Genomic DNA, 19,519 nt, shown 5'->3' with positions numbered 1-19,519 from the left:
GTACCTGTTGACTCTGCATAATTTGTCTGTTTCACAGAGAAAGTTTGTGATTTCCCTATTGCAGATCATTCTTCAAGAGAACTATTTTTTATTTGAGAAACAGTTTTATGTACAACGGAGGGGAACAGCGATAGGGTCGAACGTGGCTCCGTCCTACGCAAATTTATTTATGGGCCAATATGAAGAAGCATTTGTATATAAGAATGCCCTGTTCCGCCAGCATGCTAAGTGCTGGTGGAGGTTTATTGACCATATTTTTTGCGTGTGGGCGGGGCCGCGTTCGACCCTGGATACCTTTATTGCAGAATTGAGAGTGAAGTGTCCTCCAATTGCATTGACAGCACATGTGGCGGTGGATGAGGTGCCATTCCTAGATACTATGGTGTACAGGTCGGGTGATGAATTACGCACAGACTTGTACACCAAACCAACTGACCGCAACTCCATTTTAGAATATACTAGTTTCCATGCAGAACATGGTAAAAATAACATACATAGTGGTCAACTAACTAGAGTAGAGAGGTTGGTGGCAGATCCAGAGAAGAAGATTAGTAGAATCCAACAGATGCAGGATAAATTTAAAAGAAGAGGTTATCCAGAGGAGGTCCTCGCCAAAAGAGGGCGGATCAAAACCAGTGTTAGTTACCTGGTAACATCCTTTTTAGTAACCTCCAGGACAGGTCCACCATGAGACGACATAGGCTCCTCCCAGGAACAGGAAACGCCCCACTTGAGCACTCTATAAATTTTAAACTGACCCCACTAACCTCAGTCAACCACAAGAACTGTTAACCAGAAAGAGGGTCATTCAACAATGTACCTAAAACCTAACTACATACATAGATAACTATATACATCTCCATACATATATCTATATATACCTTTATATATATCCCGTTATCCGGGTGGGTTACGGACCTGTCCTGGAGGTTACTAAAAAGGATGTTACCAGGTAACTAACACTGGTTTTTCCAGTAACCTCCAGGACAGGTCCACCATGAGAAGATGAGCAAGTAGATCTTACCAATTCTAGGGTGGGCCGACTGCCTGTAGAACTTTCTCCCCAAAAGATTGTTGTCTTGCAGTCATCAGATTCACCCTGTAATGTCTTGAGAAGGTGCCCATACTTGACCACGTAGCGGCTCTACAAATTTCTTCTGGCGTAGCACCCGCTCTGTAGGCCCATGATGTGGCAGCTGCCCTAGTTGAGTGAGCCCTAACTGTACCTAGCAGTGTAGATCCTGCTAACCTATAGGCCTCTTCTATACATATCTTTATCCATTTGGCTATAGTTCTTTTAGACATCTTTCTACCCTTTGTAGCTCCTGTGGTATTGATAAATAGAGCTCTTGATTCTCTGAAATCTGCTACTCTATCCAAATAAGCTATAAGGGACCTTCTGACATCCAAGGATGGCTCTTCCTTGAATGATGGTAGTACAATTTCCTGTGATCTATGAAATTTAGTAGCTACTTTAGGAAGGAATTCCTCACATGTCTTTAATATCACCCTGTCCTTAAACATTAGACAAAAGGGTTCGTCACAGCATAAGGCCTCCAGCTCGCTCACTCTTCTGGCCGAAGTAATAGCTACTAAAAAGATAACCTTCATTGTTAATTGTCTTAACGGAATCTCCGTTATTGGTTCAAATTGGTCTCCCTTTAAAACTTTTAATACTAAGGATAGGTCCCAAGAAGGAACTCTCCTATTGATTATAGGCTTCTTTCTTTCTATAGACCTAAAGAACTGAATGATAAGGGGATCGTTTGATAATTTTTTGTCCAGATAAGTAGATATTGCTGTCACCTGTACCTTCAATGTACTGAGAGCGATGTTCTTCTCTACTCCGTCCTGTAGAAATTCTAACACTGTGGGTATTATTCCTCCAGAAAACCCTGATTGTTCCTTCCACATGTTGAAAGTCTTCCAGTATTTCAAGTATATCTTCCTGGTTATCTTCTTTCTACAGTCCAGAAGTGTAGTGATAACTCTTTCTGAAACCCCTCTTTTCCTTAAAGGAGACCTCTCAGAAGCCAGGCAGACAGGTTTAGATTTGGTATGTAATTTACACTTCCTGTCTGCACCTGGGACAGTACCCTTCCGTGCGGGAGTCTCACTGGTCCCTCCAGCCTCATCTTCAGGAGAATTGGATACCAGCTTCTCCCTGGCCAGTCTGGAGCTATCAAGATTAATGTTGCTCTGGTCTGCATTAATTTCTGCAACACTCGAGGTATCAGCTGGATTGGTGGGAACGCATATGCCTTCTCGAAGGTCCAATTTTGGCTGAGCGCGTCCACTGCCTCCGCCCCCTCTCTTGGATTTAAGGAATAAAATCTTCTGCATTTTGTGTTTCTTCTGTTCGCAAATATGTCCAGCTGAGGCCGACCCCATCTCCTGACTAAGGTTCTGAAGACCTTCTTGGATATTTCCATCTCGGAATTCGAAAGTCTGTGTCGGCTCAGAAAGTCCGCCATGCTGTTTAAGGAACCCTTTAGGTGGACTGCTGATAAGGATAGGAAATTTTCTTCCGCTATTGCTAGGATTTCTATTGTCAGGTCTAGAAGCTTTTTTGATCTTGTCCCGCCCTGGCGGTTTATGTAAGCTACTGCCGTCGTATTGTCTGTCCTGATCTGTACATGCTGTCCCTTCAGTAACTGTACTGTTCGTAGTAATGTCTCTTTTACTGCTCTTAGTTCTCTGTAATTTGATGACTGGTGTCTTATTAGTCTTGGCCAGATTCCCTGGAACATCTTCCCGTCTAGATGAGCTCCCCATCCTAGGAGACTTGCATCCGTGGTAATATAACTCTGTGTTGGGATTATCCATAATCTTCCCTCGGTTAGGATTCTTTCTGACATCCACCATTCCAATGATTTTAATACTGTCTCTGGACATGTTACCTCTCTTTCCAAATCGTCCTGCTTCTTGCTCCAGACTTCCATCATCCAATATTGGAGCTGTCTTGTGTGCAATAATGCCCACTGGATTGCAGGAGATGTTGAGGTCAGAAATCCTAGTATTCGCATGACTTCTCTTATTGTTAGGCTTGGATATGCTATACAATCCTGTATTATCCTCTTTAATTTTGTCCTCTTTTCTTCTGTTAAGTACATCCTTTCTTTTTCTGAGTTTATGACTACTCCTAGAAACTGTATCTCTGATGTCGGTTTCAGTACCGACTTCTCCCAATTTATCAGCCAACCAAGAGCCTGAAGCTGATCTAGCACCTTCTTCGTGTTCTCCTTTTCTTGCTGATAAGAGTCTGCTACTACTAGTAGGTCGTCTAGATAGGGAATTACCAGAATTCCCTTCACGTGAAAGTCCTTTATCACTTTCCCCATTACTTTCGTAAATATGCGGGGTGCTGATGAAATGCCGAATGGCAGGACTCTGAACTGAAGGTGCTGAATTGAATCTTTCTGTTTTACCGCAAATCTGAGGAACTTCTGTGATGACTCTCTTATTGGGATATGCCAGTAAGCGTCCCTTAGATCTATATTCGTCATGACGCAGTTGGGGGTTAATAAGTTTCTCACAGAGAAAATCGATTCCATCCTGAATCTTTGATAAGTCACAAATGGGTTTAAAGGTTTTAGGTTCAAGATTAGCCTGAACTTGCCCGTCGGTTTCTTTACTAGAAAAATCGTAGAGTAAAATCCCTTGCGATGTTGATCGCACGGGACCGGAACAACCACTTTCTCCTCTATCATATTCTTTATGATGCATTGTAAAGCCTGACGCTTTTGTTTTTCCCCTGGCAGAGGAGTGGAAACAAACCTGTTTCCTGGAAGTGATTGAAATTGAATCTTGTACCCTTGATTTACCAGATTGAGGATGAAATCGTTTCTGCTTATCTCCGTCCACTGGGTATAGAATTGTGTTAGACGACCCCCAACTCTTTCCTTGGCGTCACTTCTTTTCCTGTTTTTCTGGGTTCCGAAAAGGAAAATTCCTCTTCACCCCTTCTCTATTGATGGCCCAGGGCTTCCTCTTCTGCTGAGGCTTATCCCTGACCTCCTGTCTATTCTTTCTAAAGAACCTCTTGTTCTGTATAAATTTCTTTTTCTTTGGGAATCCCTTCTTTCTATCTCCTGTTCTTTCTAGAATTTCATCCAACTGGGCCCCAAATAACAGGTCTCCATCAAAGGGTATGTTACAAACCCTTGCTTTTGAGGCCTGACTGCCCTCCCAATTCTTTATCCATACATTACGTCTAGCGGAATTAATTAAGGCAGATGTTCTAGCATTCACTCTTATGTTTTCTGCTGCAGCGTCCGTTATGTAATCCGTAGCTTTTGACACCACCTCTAATGACTCTAGGATTTCCTCTTTAGACGCTCCTCTCTGTACTTTCTCTTCAACATCCTTTACCCATAAGGCTAATACCCTGGATACACATGTTGTTGCGGCTGCTGGTCGAAAATTTGCTCCTGCTGAAGTCCATGCTTTCTTAAGGGCAAACTCCACCTTCTTATCCTGTGGATCCTTAAGATATCCCAGATCCTCAAAAGCTAATTCATTATCTTTATTGACTTGAGAGAATGCTGCATCAAGTCTTGGACATCGATCCCATACTTTGGCATCCTCCTCAGCAAATGGAAATCTTTTCATAAATCCCTTAGACATAAACAGTTTCCTATCTGGGTATCTCCATTGACTCAGAATAGTATTCTTTGTAGATTTATGTACCGGAAATGTAAGTGGCTCCTCCGGTTCCATTCCCTGATACAATCTGTCATGTAATGATAGTTGTTCAGATTTCTTTGGCTCAATCTTTAAAGTATTATTGATCGCCAATATAAGTTGATCAGTCTCATCAGCCGGAAATCTGAATCTAGACACCTTCTTTATCTCTGATATACTCTCCATACTCTTGGCTGAAGATATTTCAGATTCCTTATCATCCTCTTCCTCCCTTTCCTCAATGTCTTCATCTTCAGAGGAAGAAATAATAGGTCTTTTAGTGGAGGATTTACTCTTACTTTTACTTTTTGCCGGCTGTTCAGACCCTGTCTCACCTGTACCAGGTACTGGGGATGTCAGTGCAGCCGTACTAGCTCCCGCACTAGACGTATCTGTAGGTGGGACCATAGCAGCAGAAAAAACCTCCTTTAAAGATTTAATTGTATCAGACATTTCTTGTTTAACTGCTGTCATAATTTCCTCTTTTAAACCCCCTGATTGTTCTTGAATCAATTTAACAAAACAGGGTTGGCAAAATTGTTTAGTGTACGTATGGGCAAGTTTTGTGTCACAGAGCGGGCAACGCCTCCTGGGCTTTGAAGGGTCAGCAGACTCTGTGCCCTATAATAAAACACAAACAAGACCAAATGTCAATCCTGTGCCCTAATTGTAGCTCTAAGGACACCCAGGTGCATAAAGAACTGAAAGTGTGATTAGAGTGACCGTCCGTACACCAAAAAATTAAAAAGGTACATGTATATCAATAAACAATACATAGACCCTAACTGAGGTACTCTGGGAAGGAAATATACAATATACTCCGAAAACAACATGATTTGAAATCAAAATAAGCCATCTGAATGAAATAGCGACCAAAATGACAGCCAGATGCGCAAAATATATATATGAGTATATATATACCATTTGTATGAATTCAAACCTCAGACAGACTCAATATATACATAGATAAGTAACTTCTGCCCCGCAAGAGACCTCCGATCAAACGCTTTAAGCAGAATCATGCCATGTGTCTTAATGTCTACCATTAAATCAGACCTCAGTATAGACGCGGCATAGGGGCTCCTCGGCTCATACCATAAAGGTCACCAAGCCTTCCGCCCATCTTACCTTTCCCGGCTCCTGCTTAGCGTCCATCCTGCTCCACTCGCAAAACGAAATGCCGAGCCATGCAGGTATCCGGCGTCTCTTCACTCACGCCGACCGGAAGTGACGTCGCGTATGGGCGGAAGTACGCACTCCGATCGCCGCCATTGAGGGCAACCCCACTGCCAGTCCCTCCGGACGCCCAGGATTGGCCCACGTCACTTCCGGCGCGCCACAGCCTCCGCCACGAGTGAATCATGGACGCCGCTCGCGTCCTCGGAACCACCACCACCCGGGCAGCCATAACGCTCAGTAGAAGGTAACCAGCGCAACCTTCTCCCATCGGACTCCACTCCTCTCCAGGCCGGTCCACCATGCGTCGCCAACCAAAGGTCCCCAGCACACCTGGCTAGACGGACCGGCGAGCGACATAGAGTACTCTTTCCTGGAACAGGAAACGTCAACTGAGGTTAGTGGGGTCAGTTTAAAATTTATAGAGTGCTCAAGTGGGGCGTTTCCTGTTCCTGGGAGGAGCCTATGTCGTCTCATGGTGGACCTGTCCTGGAGGTTACTGGAAAAAAGGGACCTACTGGCCCCAGAATCCCGTTTGTGACTACATACAATAGTTGGAGTAATCGTATTGGATCTGCCATCAAGAAGCACTGGAGAGTGCTTCAAGATGCCTTCCCTCATATTGAGGAGTTTCGACATCCACCTTTGATGTCCTTTAAACGTCCTCCTACTATTAGGGATAAAGTAATGAATACATTTCAACAGCCAAGGGAGAGTGGGGGCAGGAAGGGTACTTTTCCTTGTCTCCACTGACATATGTGCAGTCTTATTAGCAAGGGGAACTGCTTTACTCATCCCTCTAGCGGCCGCAAATTCTATATGAATGGGTATTATGATTGTAATTCTACTTTTGTAGTATACTTACTTAAATGTCCATGTGGAGTAGCTTATGTAGGCAAAACGATTCAACCACTAAAATATAGAATTTCCTCGCATAAGAGCGCAATAAGAAAGGGGGATGAGGATCAGGCAGTTTCCCAACAAAATGGGCACTCTGTCACTCAGCTAAGGGTACAGGTGATTGATCACGTACCCTTACACCCTAGAAGGGGTGACCGCCGGAAAATGCTGTTAGTGACAGAAGCAAGCTGGATTCGCAAATTAGGGAAAATGGGAAGAGGGGGTCTCAACAAAGAATATGATTTATTGGCATGTATTTGAAAGTTATAATGATGCTGTGTAACTTTTGTGAATTGAGTGGGTTTGTTTTTAATATTGCACGTACATTTTGGATTTATAGGACATCCTGGATCCAATCAGAGGGAGCAGTGATCTGATTCCCCCCCCCCCCCCACCGTATTATACTGATGCTGCTGCGCTGGGAGGCTGCGGTGAGTCCCTTATCCCATACCGCATATTCTTTATACTATTTTATGTAGTGTAGCTTAGAGTCTTTGCTTGATGACCTCATCAAGCAAGGGACCCTTAAAGCTACACTACAGAAGAACACCCGCCGGTACATAATGCGTACAGCCGCTCCACGGACACAGATAGAGGGGGCGAGTGACGCCGCTGATCTCCCAGAAGCACTAGTTAAAGGCGGCTACAGTTCAGAAGATGATCCGCCAGTGTTATCATTATGGTACAGCTGCCGCTCCAAGGACACGGACTTGCAGGGTGAGTGACACTAACCCGGACCTCCCGGCAGCACATGGCTCATGTTTATCGGAGGGAGTGAGGAGGGGAGATGAGCGCAGCCGAGCTGAGCATAGTGCACTATCGCTGCAACACGTGCATGGTAGGGAATGGAGGGGGCTGATTGCTGCAGGACATTGCCGGTGTAACTACAGTGACCACAGAATCCATATGGGACATTAGCTTTCAAGCAGGGAGGGAAGGAGGGAACCACAATACTGCCAATCATTTAAGGGAGGCACAGTCTGCAGTGGCACATTCGGACCATAAGACGCAGCAACATTTCCCCCCTCTTTTGGGGGGTAAAAAAGTGCGTGTTATGGTCCGAAAAATACGGTATTTATACTGTTGATGGTGCTGACTTGACTGAAGAAAGAATTGGCCGGAGGTCTACCTGTGCAGAGGCACTACAAGTCTTAGCACATCACATCTGACCACTTCGTGGGTGCTTGCTTAAACACTGAGAAACTCCGGTCTAAGTACTGGCAGGACACAACATCAGGTGATACACTGTTTGAAAGGCAGGGGACGACTGTACACTTTTGGATTTAGAAAGAGAAAGTGCTGTAGTGGCTGCAAATACCTCTTCCCTCCAGCTAGAAGCTAATGAGTGCCGGCCAGAATTGCACGCTGCCCAGACTCTTGTATAAGTGCACGCAGTACTCTGTGAGATGTGGATATGAGAAGGCTGGTGAGTATTTGCTTTTTTAGCTGCAAGTCATATTAAGTTTCTATCATGGTGGTTCCTTCTATTGTGTGGAAGATGGGTGGGGACATTTTTTCAATCACCCATTCCACCCATCCCAATCAATAGATTGTGCAGTTCTGTATTGCGGTCCGCTATGGCGTAGAGAGTACGAGGACTAATTTTAGCTCTAGGTTTAGTGTTTTTATGAGGCGATACATATCTTAAATATCTCATGTTTGCCATGTGGGAATTCATGGCATAAAGAAAGAACTACTTTATATGGTGCTTAATACTGTGTCTTACTACCTTTTTATACATTGCTTTGTGGTTTTCACCTATATATCTATCTGTATTATGTAAGTGATGCTGCCTCCACAAGATGCCATTGTCAATATAATAGTAATAGTTACAGTAATAGTTCATGTAGCAGACCAATGCTGACACCAAGAAAGGACATGAAGAGCAGTCACTGTTACCTGTTCCAGCGGTACTCCTCCTGGGTGACTCAGCACCATCCGACACACTGCCCCGCACACATTGTCTAGAGCTTGTGCATTCTTCTCACAGCTGATTATAGATGATAACACAGATAGCAGCTTCGGGTAATGTCTGTATAGTGGTCAAGGACAAGTTCCAATTCTCTGTAGGGAGGCATTACACTATTATGTTGTCAAAATTTGATAAAAAGATAAATGCTTTCATAACAATATCCTTTTGTGAGCATCTATTAAAGGATAATGTTTGACAGGGGAATGTTGTGTTTGTTGCCTGGGAACTGAATCATGAGAAGACTAATTATTGCCTACAGAAAATTGGTTACCAGTCAACTCTTTCAAACAGTTTGGCACAACAACGGTGTGTAAAGGTGAATTCAGGTAAACAAGGAATGCAGACTTTTAGGAAGGATACTGGTGCACTGATGCACCACCATGCTCTGCCAGAACCCCCAGTCCAAATACAGCATTACTACGCACTTCATCATCTTTGTCCTGTGCTCCAGAGATCAGTGCAGGGAGTATCTGTGGCACGAACTGGACAACTGCTTCACCCAGACTGACCACGGATTCAGCCAGAATACCTCCACCAAATGACTTTTCTGCAGGAGAACAGCTGGGCTTCTGTACAGGGAGGAAACAGATGAAAACATTTCTTCTATCTAAAGGCCATAACCGTCTTCTAGTACCACCCCCATCCCACAGGCCTCCCTCCTTGGGAAGCACTAAAGCAAAAGGGGTGACAATCCATTCTGGCTGTGCTCTCCAATTTCATGCCTGTGAAACATTGCTACAGAGCACTCGGAGGACCCATTTAATAATGTCTCCTGTTATTTGGAGATTACAATGATCTGAAAAATATGGCATCCCAAGACAGGTAAACAGCTATTTTTAGGGTGCCAGCATTTTAAAGATACTTTCACTTAGAGGAAGTAATGGTGCTAAAAAAAATTTGATTATAGAGAATGGCCCTTATTCAATTCACATTTTCTTCTAGGTCATATTTTCACACCTTACAAAAAAAAAATAAAAATAAAATGCCCTTTAAGACACTTGCAACCACGAAAATAAGCAGCATCATTTTGACAGTACTTTTTCACCTATTTTTTTTTATTGATACTGGCGGCATCACTGGTGTTCATGAATCTTAAGGCCAAGTATAGGTGACACAAGTCACCTATGGTTAGTCAGGTATGGGTTAACACTTCGCTAGAGCTGGTTTAGATGGACATCTGAACCAGCAGCGTCTCGCTTAGACGCTGTCTAATGTTTTTATTATTATTATTCTGCTAGCAAGCAGAAAAGCATTAGGCAACCTTTGGCAGCACTTCCTGGCGTTTAGCTTTTGCGTCATGTTTTGACCCCGCGGGGGGTGACACCGAAGCGGCAAGCCTGGATACTGCACGAAACAAGAAGGCGAGAATGAGCATAGCGTTTGCGCTGATATGAAAGGCCAGTACCAAGGTTTAAAAAGTGCTGTTCAACCATTTGCATGGACAGTGCTTGAATGACAAATGAAGCGACTGACGTTTAATGCCTATGTGAACTAGCTTTTTTTTTTTTGTTTAAAATTAATGATTACTGATTTTACTACAGCAGCATTCATTCACTTTTAAACTGGCTCATGTATGTGCATGTGCTAGAGTGGTAACGACTGGGGAACGCAAACTCAGGAAAGGTTTTCAAATCAGGAGGTGAAATCCACATCCTGGACTGCAGGGGAAGGCTAATTAGGACAGGAAATGTATATGCTAAAATGTTAAGTGGTTAAATAGGCTCATGATATAACTGATCCAGACAATAATAAAGCAAACAGTGTATATAAATTACAACTTAACATAATAACTCTTACCATTTTACTGAGGAGTATTGGAAGGAAGCCAGCAAAATATGGAGTAAAGGTAGCACCTCCCACTGCAGCAGCGATTAGTGGAATCCCATCACCAGCAGTCTCTATCAGCATTGCATCTATTTCTGCCTGTTCATCACAAAAATGAGATATGGTCATGTCTGGATGTGAATCAGCCTGTGACTTGTCTGACTGTACACACAGTCAGAAAGATGCAGGCAAAACTTCAGAAAACAGTGCATAGGTTACCATTTTATCAAGTATGTCCAGTTGTAACAAATATGCGCCAGATTTATTCCAAAACTAGCTTTATAGCTTGCCGGTAGATAACTGGCGCTAGGGCTGTGACCCTAGGACGCATGGCCGTGGTCCACGCTACGGGCACGGCCGCGCTCTCCGCTGCGCGCACCAACAGCTGTGCACCCCACTAGCCCTGTCCTCCTCCTGTCCCAACGGCTACACATGCACAAGAGCCAAAACACACAGACACAGGGACAGGAGGATGACGCAGGGACACATGGGGTTTTATTATATAGGATAGTGTTGTCAGTAATCCTCAGCATCTTATGTGCAGGGCCAATGTAATAAATAGCCCCACAAAGCAAGATCATTACAAATCTCAGCAGAACACTTGTCACAGTTTTTATCATCCTTTAACCACCTCACCTCCAATGGATTTACCCCTTAACAAATCAGAGCTTTCACCTTTCAGCGGTCCTTCCATTCATTCGCCTATAACTTTATTACTACTTATCGCAACAAAACAATCTATATCTTGTTTTGTTGCCACAAATTAAGCTTTCTTTGGGTGGTACTTTTTGCTAAGAATTATTTTATTCTAACTGCATTTTCATGGGAATAAGAAAAAAAAAATTTAAAAAAATGTTCTCAGTTTTCGGCCATTATAGTTTTAAAATAAAATGTTCTACTGTGGATAAAACCAACACATTTTATTTCCCCATCTATCCCGATTAAAAAGTTTAAAATCTTTCCCTAGTACAATGTATGGCGCCAATATTTTATTTGGAAATAAATGTGCATTTTTTCAGTTTTGCGTCCATCAGTAATTACGGTTATATACCGTCTTGACGTACATCTTAAAAAAAAAATCAGGCTATAAGGTGGCTATATGTTTTTTGTTTTTTTTTTGGTACTATGGGAGAATGTGGCAGGGAAGGAATTAATTTTAAATTTAAGTGTGGCTCTTTTTATTAAAATAAATGTATGTAGGTGTCATTTTACTATTTGGCCAAAAGATGTCCTCGCGCCTATTTCCTTTTACTGTACTATAAGTACGCGAACAGGAAGTAATGCATAGCTGTGTTACTTTGGTAGTTACAATGAACGCAGGCATCTCACTGATGCTGGTGATCATTGACACAGGGATTTAGATTAATAAATGGGAATTGCGTTCCCATTCATCTCCCCTCTAACGATGGGCGGTGAGAATGAGTGTGGAAGCGCGCACCGGCAAGGCACGAGTATCTACGTATCTAAGTGGTGGTTTTCAGGGATGTAGCTACTCGTCCCAGGCAGGGGTGCAACAATAGACCCTGCAAGGGTTGCAGCCGCAGGGGGGCCCAGAAGCCACAGGGGGCCCCATCCTGAGAGACTGACAACTAAGGGCAAGGAGAAAAGATTTTTTTTTTTACTCTCTGCACAAAAGTTTGGCAGACAAAGATTTGTAAACAGAGCCTATTCAGTGTGCAGCACACTCTTCTGTACAACGCCCAGCCTCCAACCTCTCTACCTCTCCCTGAGTGCTCTGTCCTGGCGGAAGGGGGCCCCATCCAAAGTTTTGCAGGGGGGCCCAGTGATTTCTAGTTACGACCCTGGTCCCAGGGGAGGGGAAGTTGTTAATTACCAACTTCAAAATGAAAACGTATTGTACATATAGTGTGCAAATTACAACTTTGAGACCAACAATTGCAATGACATGAGAGAGGTGCAGCAAGAGTTTGCAATGTGAGTGGTGGAGGAATATCAGATGCAGGTGCTAGAAGATGGCAGCAGTTGGAGATGTTGCCATTTTCTGGACACAAGTGGTTTCTCATTTTAGTTTCAGAGATATAAGATTTGAGAAGATTGCTTCATGCAAGTATGTTGAGGTGAAGAGGAGTCGCTTATTTTTCTGAACTTTATGCATTCTGGCTTCTGGATGTGCAGAAATGCTACAATGTGTGTGATCAAGGAAATCCCATAACACCAGATGGTGGGGTGAAGTAAAAAAGTTTTTCTTTATTCTTTAATCCATATCAGTGTCACAGATAAAAGCTCACGCATATCGGAGCGATGGCTTGCTCCTTAATCATAGCTATCCTGGACATTCTTGTTGTCTTGGCCTCCCCGGACTGTCTGAAGAAAAGTGCAACCTGTTTTTTATTTTGCACCATCTGAAATCCCATTTTCCTGCAATGACATTCTTGTCAAAAGATTTTGTCTGTCTTCATTCTTTTCAACACCTTGAAAGTAGTTTAAAATTTGACTCCAGATCAGTGAAATGCCCTCATTAACCCTTTCCATACCAGCAGAATTTATGCAGTAACCACTGTGATTGGCTGGCAGGGATATGAGGCATAAAACAGGGTGTCGTTTTCAATGCTTAGGTCTGGATGATAGCATTCTCAGGGAGATTTTTTATGCAGTCTAACAGACGTTTTAAAATGTCCTGGTTTTGCACTTTTCAGTGAAAAACAGACTTTTAAAACAATCCATTTTGCTGCAAGGAGGCTTGGAATACATCTACAGGTGCGCGTATGTGCGTGTGTGTGCGGCCACTTTTCACAGACAATGGGCGGTAGGGAAGAGGTTAAGCTATGGGAAAGAAGTAACATTTTCCGCCACAACCTTAGTTCTCCAAAAACTCATTTTCTTCCTGAAGGCTTTTGACTTTATCTTGTAGTGTAAGAATGTTTCTACTAAAGCCCTGCAGGTTCAAATCATTAATTTAGTCAAAAATGTCACATAGGTAAGCATGTTTGCAAATCCAGATTCCATCTTGAAGTCACTATTCATATTTCTTAGGAACACAGACAGTGGCTTCATTGCTTAACTTAAGCAGTCAGTTCAGAAGCCTTTCATAAGATATCCATCACATTTGTGTGTGAAGTAAAACTGAACTATGTTCAGCCTACACATCACTGCACACTGCCCGGAAAAGACGTGAATTTAAAGCTCTTCCTTTTAAATGGTTAAAGGAACACTGAAGTGAGAGGTATATGGCGACTGCCATATTTATTTCCTTTCAAGGGATACCAGTTGCCTGGCTGGAAGTACTTCTGGGTCGCGGCTTGGCTTCCATAAGTAGAGCGGCCGGGGGGGGGGAAATTTTATCGAGGGGGAGATGCTACGAGGCTGATTGACAAGCCTCACATAAAGCAGGCTAACTACAAGCAGATTGTCGCTAACCTGGCAATCTCAAGGGGGACAGCAGAGCGCAGGAGGGGCTGGCAGTGGTGGTACAATGATCCAGAGGCATGTCATTGTGCACATGACATGCTTCTGGGTCCTATTAGGACTTCAGTATGGCGCCTCGGATTCTCTTTAACAATACGTCTGCTTCCATGAATCAGGAAGTAGAAACAATGCAGATTTATTTTTGGATTTGTATCAGCTGTAACAAAGAAATGTTTTTCTGTAAAGGTTGGTATGTTGTTGCTTATCTTTTGGAGCAGAGAGGATGTTCTGAGTCCAGGTCCAAATCCAACTGTGGCTGCTCCATCTGTGTACCCAAGAGGGACAACCACTTCCAAGCCATTCATTTTTTTTTAAATGTGCTTATTATATGCTTATTCAGTGTATTAAAAATGTCCCCGCCTGTTATTGTTGTATCAAATTCCTTCCAGCCTTTTTGACATCACTCCAGTAGTAACATTAATCAAACAAGGCGCAGAGAGAAGCAGCACAAACAGACGACAATCCTCTGCTCCTTTTTCATCAAACAAGAAACTAACTTTGATAATAAAAGAAACCATAAGGATCACATTGTCACTGTGTTGTCTGCCAGGAGATGGATTGTGAAATTAGTATATGCAAAGAAGGACATAACGTTTCAGGGTAGTAATCCTGATTGGAACTATTTTCAGCTTACAAATAGAATAAAAATTCTCTCCAAGCTTTGAGATAATGGACAAACTGATGACCCTGATGAAAAATATGGCTCTTGATATCATTTGTAGTATGAGCTCATCAGCAGTGATCCCAGAGAAGCATTTACTGCTGTCCATGAGGCGTAACCGTCAGAAGATGGAAAGCAGCATGGAACACACAGGAAAAGAGATGGCGGCCTAGGTAAGCTACAGCGGACTTGAACTCAGAACTTCCTCTCTGCTCTAAAAGATACGCAACAGCTTAACAACCTTTACAGAAAAACATTTCTTTGTTACAGCCGATACAAATCCTGCAATAAGTCTGCAGTCTGTCTACTTCCTGCTTTCACAGAAGCAGACAGTGTTAACATCCTATATTTACCAATTAACGCTCTGCCGTGGCAGTCAGTTGCCACCAGGATCCCCCTCCCTCCCCCTCCCTCCCCCTCCCCTCGAAACACACAGTAGTACCTACAAGTGGTGGGGGATTGGGTGCAGGTACTGGCTAAGTGGGTGCTTGGGGCAGATAGTGGGTGCCAGTGGTATGCAGTTGTGCGTACTGGTTGCAGGTATTTGGTGTCATGTGAGTGTGAATACTGGGTGCCAGCTATGGGGGATGTCGGGAGGAGAAGAGGTCAGTAGAGGTCAGTGTGGGTCCTGCAGGAAGGGAAATTAATTGGTAGTGCTGTGGAAGGGAGAGGTAACTGGGGGTGCTGGGGGAGGTCACTATGGGTGCGGCTGGGGACAGGAAGGGTGTGCCAATGGGGGAGGGAAAGGTCAATGTGGGTGCTGGGGAGGGAGAGGTCACTGTAGATTCTGGTGGAGGGATAGGTCACTGCTGTCAGGGAAACACCATTTTTCCTGCTCCAACACAGCTGCGGGGATGGTTACACTAGGATCCCTGTAGGACACTCTTTACTCTAAAGTGTCCCAGATGGGGAGGAGCTTCCCATGTGGGTGTGGCTTCCCATGGGTAGTGGGTAGGGCTTATCCTTGGCTTCCTTTTGTCAGCCAAAGGCACCTTTTTATGGGAATTTAAAAGGAGGGGGGTTGCTTGGACACCCAGAGCCCCCCTCTGCATGTGCCTGGTTGGCGACCACATAGCCCATCCCAGGAGGGGCACAAAGGTTATGATTAATGGTAATTTTTCATGTGTTACAACGAATGTTATATACTTTTTGAAATGCGCTTGTGGGATGGGCTATGTGGGCCAAACCTCCAGATCCATATGAGTAAGGATTAATGAACATCGTAACATAAGGCTTTACAGGAAATATTTTAAAGAGAACCCGAGGTGGGTTTGAAGAATATTATCTGCATACAGAGGCTGGATCTGCCTATACAGCCCAGCCTCTGTTACTAGCCCAAATCCCCCTAAGGTCCCCCTGCACTCTGCAATCCCTCATAAATCACAGCCACGCTGCTGACAAACAGCTTGTCAGAGCTTGCTATGTTTATCTCTATAGTGTCAGTCTGCTGCTCTCCCCGCCTCCTGCAGAACTCCAGTCCCCGCCTGCATCCCTTCCCTCCCTGCTGATTGGAGGGAAGGGACGGGGGCAGGGACTGGAGCTATGCAGGAGGCGGGGGAGCAGCTGAGACTGTCACTACAGATGTAAATACAGCCTCACAGCACGGCTGTGATTTATGAGGGATTGCAGAGTGCAGGGGGACCTTAGGGGGGTTTGGGATAGCAACAGAGGCTGGGCTGTATAGACAGATCCAGCCTCTGTATGCAGATAACATTCTTTAAACACACCTCGGGTTCTCTTTAATGACCCTGAAAAAAATATTGATTCTCCCATAGGAAACCACTTCTTTGAATTAAATCATACGGTCAGTGACTTGCGCTGGTGTGTGCTAGAGAAAGTGACTGCGGCAGACGGAATGGAAAATGAAATGGCCCTTCTACGAAGGGAGAGCAGATGGATCAGTAGGTTGGAGACTCTGGTCCCCAATGGACTTAAACACTATCGATCTACATATGTTTTTCAATTGAGATAGGAATTGTTTGGGAAGTGCTGCTAAGTACTGGTGTATACATTTCACTGGCAACCTCTGTTTAGTGTTATCAAAATACTTTCAAAGTTTACTGACGCCAAAACTGACGGCTGACTGAGCCATGAGGAGAGGGGAAATTCCCCTCACACTTGATCAGTTAACCCTTTGTGTAACTCCGTGTGAGAGACAGAGAGACAAGCTCACAGCTTTTTTCACAGCTTTTCATACTGTTTTTGCTTTCTGAGAAAAATACTCTGTAGTCTGATATGCCACTCTGGCTGTGCATTGAAGCAGACACCGCTTCTGCAATTGATTTGTCCCAATATAGCTAAATCCTACTCTCAATAAATTAAAGCTTTTGCCTCTGATATTTAACATGAAAAGTATGAAAATATTTACACAGCTACTTAAGGCTAGTACACACTAGCAATTTTGATTGACCAATGATTGCTCAATTTTACCACCTCCATGTAGTATGACCATTTACCTATATAATCTGCATAGAATTGAAAATCTGTTTGGCCCTCATACTACATGGAGGTGGTAAAATTGAGCAATCATTGGTCAATCAAAATTGCTAGTGTGTACTAGCCTTTAGACATTATTTGTACAATGGCCTCAATTCACTAAGATCATGCTAGAGATAATAAGGCAAGAGAAAACTTACCTCCACACGTGAGAGCGTTATCTTATCTTTTCTTTCCTTAAGTTACCTCTCCTGTAGTTAATTTACCTCCTCTGTAGTTAATTTACCTCCTCTGTAGTTAATTTACCTCCTCTGTAGTTATTTTCACATGCAGCTAATTAACAGCCTGTCTTTAACTCTGGAGTTATTTTAAGGATTGGAGAGTTAATTTAAAGACAGAAGAGTTAACTTTAGGCTTGCCTGAGGTAAAATGTTTCCTGAATACTACATGCCTTATCACTAGAAGAGTTATTGAAGACAGGAGATAAGTTTAGTGAATTGAGGCCATTGTCATTTTAGAACACTTGGGCATTGATAGTATTCTTTTAATGAGGAATTTAGTTTAAGATTTTTTTTATGATGTATATCAATTCAGACACTGTCATTTTAAATTTCTCCTGAATCTCTCCAACTAAGATTGTGCCCGGCCCGAAAGGGGTGTATTTTAATACAGTGTATGTGATTTATATGTGAGCATGTGCTCAGTGTGTTTTAACACTTGATAAAGGCCGCAGGCCGAAACGTCATTTTTTTTATCAGCTATGGATTAATAAACGCAGCCATTGGCCTCAATTCACTAAGATCATGCTAGAGATAATAAAGCAAGAGAAAACTTACCTCCACACGTGAGAGAGTTATCTTACCTCTTCATTCCTTAACCACCTGAGCGGTCTGGACGAGCTCAGCTCGTCCAACACCGCCGGAGGTCGCCGCTCAGGCCCTGCTGGGCCGATTTTTATCAAATAAAGTGCAGCACACGCAGCCGGCACTTTGCCAGCCGCGTGTGCTGCCTGATCGCCGCCGCTCTGCGGCGATTCGCCGCGAGCAGCGGCGAAAGAGGGCCCCCCTAGCCGCCTGAGCCCTGCGCAGCCGGAACAAAAAGTTCCGGCCAGCGCTAAGGGCTGGATCGGAGGCGGCTGACGTCAGGACGTCGGCTGACGTCGATGACGTCACTCCGCTCGTCGCTATGGCGACGATATAAGCAAAACAAGGAAGGCCGCTCATTGCGGCCTTCCTTGTTTATTATGGGCGCCGGAGGCGATCGGAAGATCGCCTCCGGAGCGCCCTCTAGTGGGCTTTCATGCAGCCAACTTTCAGTTGGCTGCATGAAATAGTTTTTTTTTTATTTAAAAAAAACCCTCCCGCAGCCACCCTGGCGATTTAATCAGAACGCCAGGGTGGTTAAGTTACCTCTCCTGTAGTTAATTTACCTCCTCTGTAGTTATTTTCACATGCAGCTAATTAATAGCCTGTCTTTAACTCTGGAGTTATTTTAAGGATTGGAGAGTTAATTTAAAGACAGAAGAGTTAACTTTAGGCTTGCCTGAGGTAAAATGTTTCCTGAATACTACATGGCTTATCACCATGGTAACAACTCTAGAATAGTTATTAAAGACAGGAGATAAGTTTAGTGAATTGAGGCCATTGTGGCTTAGATCTAGGTGGAGACTCATCCCTTTCTTTTCAATGTGCCTGGTTGCAACATCTGAAGGATTAAAAATCAACTTGTGTCACAGATGAGGGGGGATTAGACAGGCTAAAACTCTCTAAATACATTCAGGGTGCATTTCTATACGTTTTCCTACTGTCCTGTGCAAGAGTTCCGGTCCACTTTAACCCTTGCTTAAACAGCCTGAATTACCCCCTGTGCACAAGCAAGACAAAACAAATAAAGTTTATATTGCGCTTTTCTCCTGACAGTCTCAAAGCGCCAGAGCTGCAGCCAGTATGACGCGCTCTACAGGCAGTAGCAGTTTTAGGGAGTCTTGTCCAAGGTCTCCTACTGAATAGGTTCAGGCTTACTGAACAGGCAGAGCCAAGATTCAAACCCAGGTCTCAGAGTCCTTAACCAGTACATTATCCAGCCACTGATACAAGCAACATTGTTCTCTAGGCTAGGGCATAGATGGACCTTACATGTGGATGCCAAGTCCGAATGCACACATCTAAGGCCAGGAGCATGGACAGATCGATCAAGAGACAGATCTCTCTCTCTAATCTGATCAGAGAGAGATCTGTTGACTGCCCATACACCGGTAGATAGAGTCCTGATTGATTTCAGCTGGATATCTCGGGAATCGGCCATGTGACGTTGCCTCCGCTGCTGTCCCCCTAAATGTTACTGTGCCCCCAGATGCCAGTGCATTAAAATCTTTCCCCTGTCCGGCCTCCATGAGTGTCCAGCCATTCCTTCTTCCCAATTTGTGTTCCGCGTGGCTGCCA

General features: G+C 43.9%; 1 protein-coding gene across 1 annotated transcript in view; it reads right to left on the bottom strand.

The window, feature by feature from the left end:
- Positions 1-19,519, bottom strand: part of IPO4 (importin 4) — a 150,385-nt gene that overhangs the window by 7,848 nt on the left and 123,018 nt on the right. The window contains exons 25-27 of the mRNA XM_068238106.1: positions 10,529-10,654; positions 9,092-9,300; positions 8,659-8,791 (exon numbers count right to left, since the gene is read on the bottom strand). Coding sequence (XP_068094207.1) covers positions 8,659-8,791; positions 9,092-9,300; positions 10,529-10,654 — 468 coding nt within the window. The remainder of the gene's footprint in view (positions 1-8,658; positions 8,792-9,091; positions 9,301-10,528; positions 10,655-19,519) is intronic.

Source organism: Hyperolius riggenbachi, chromosome 1 (genome assembly GCF_040937935.1).
Source record: "Hyperolius riggenbachi isolate aHypRig1 chromosome 1, aHypRig1.pri, whole genome shotgun sequence".
NCBI classification, from domain to species: Eukaryota; Metazoa; Chordata; class Amphibia; order Anura; family Hyperoliidae; genus Hyperolius; species Hyperolius riggenbachi.
This window is presented reverse-complemented; position numbering and strand designations above follow the sequence as displayed.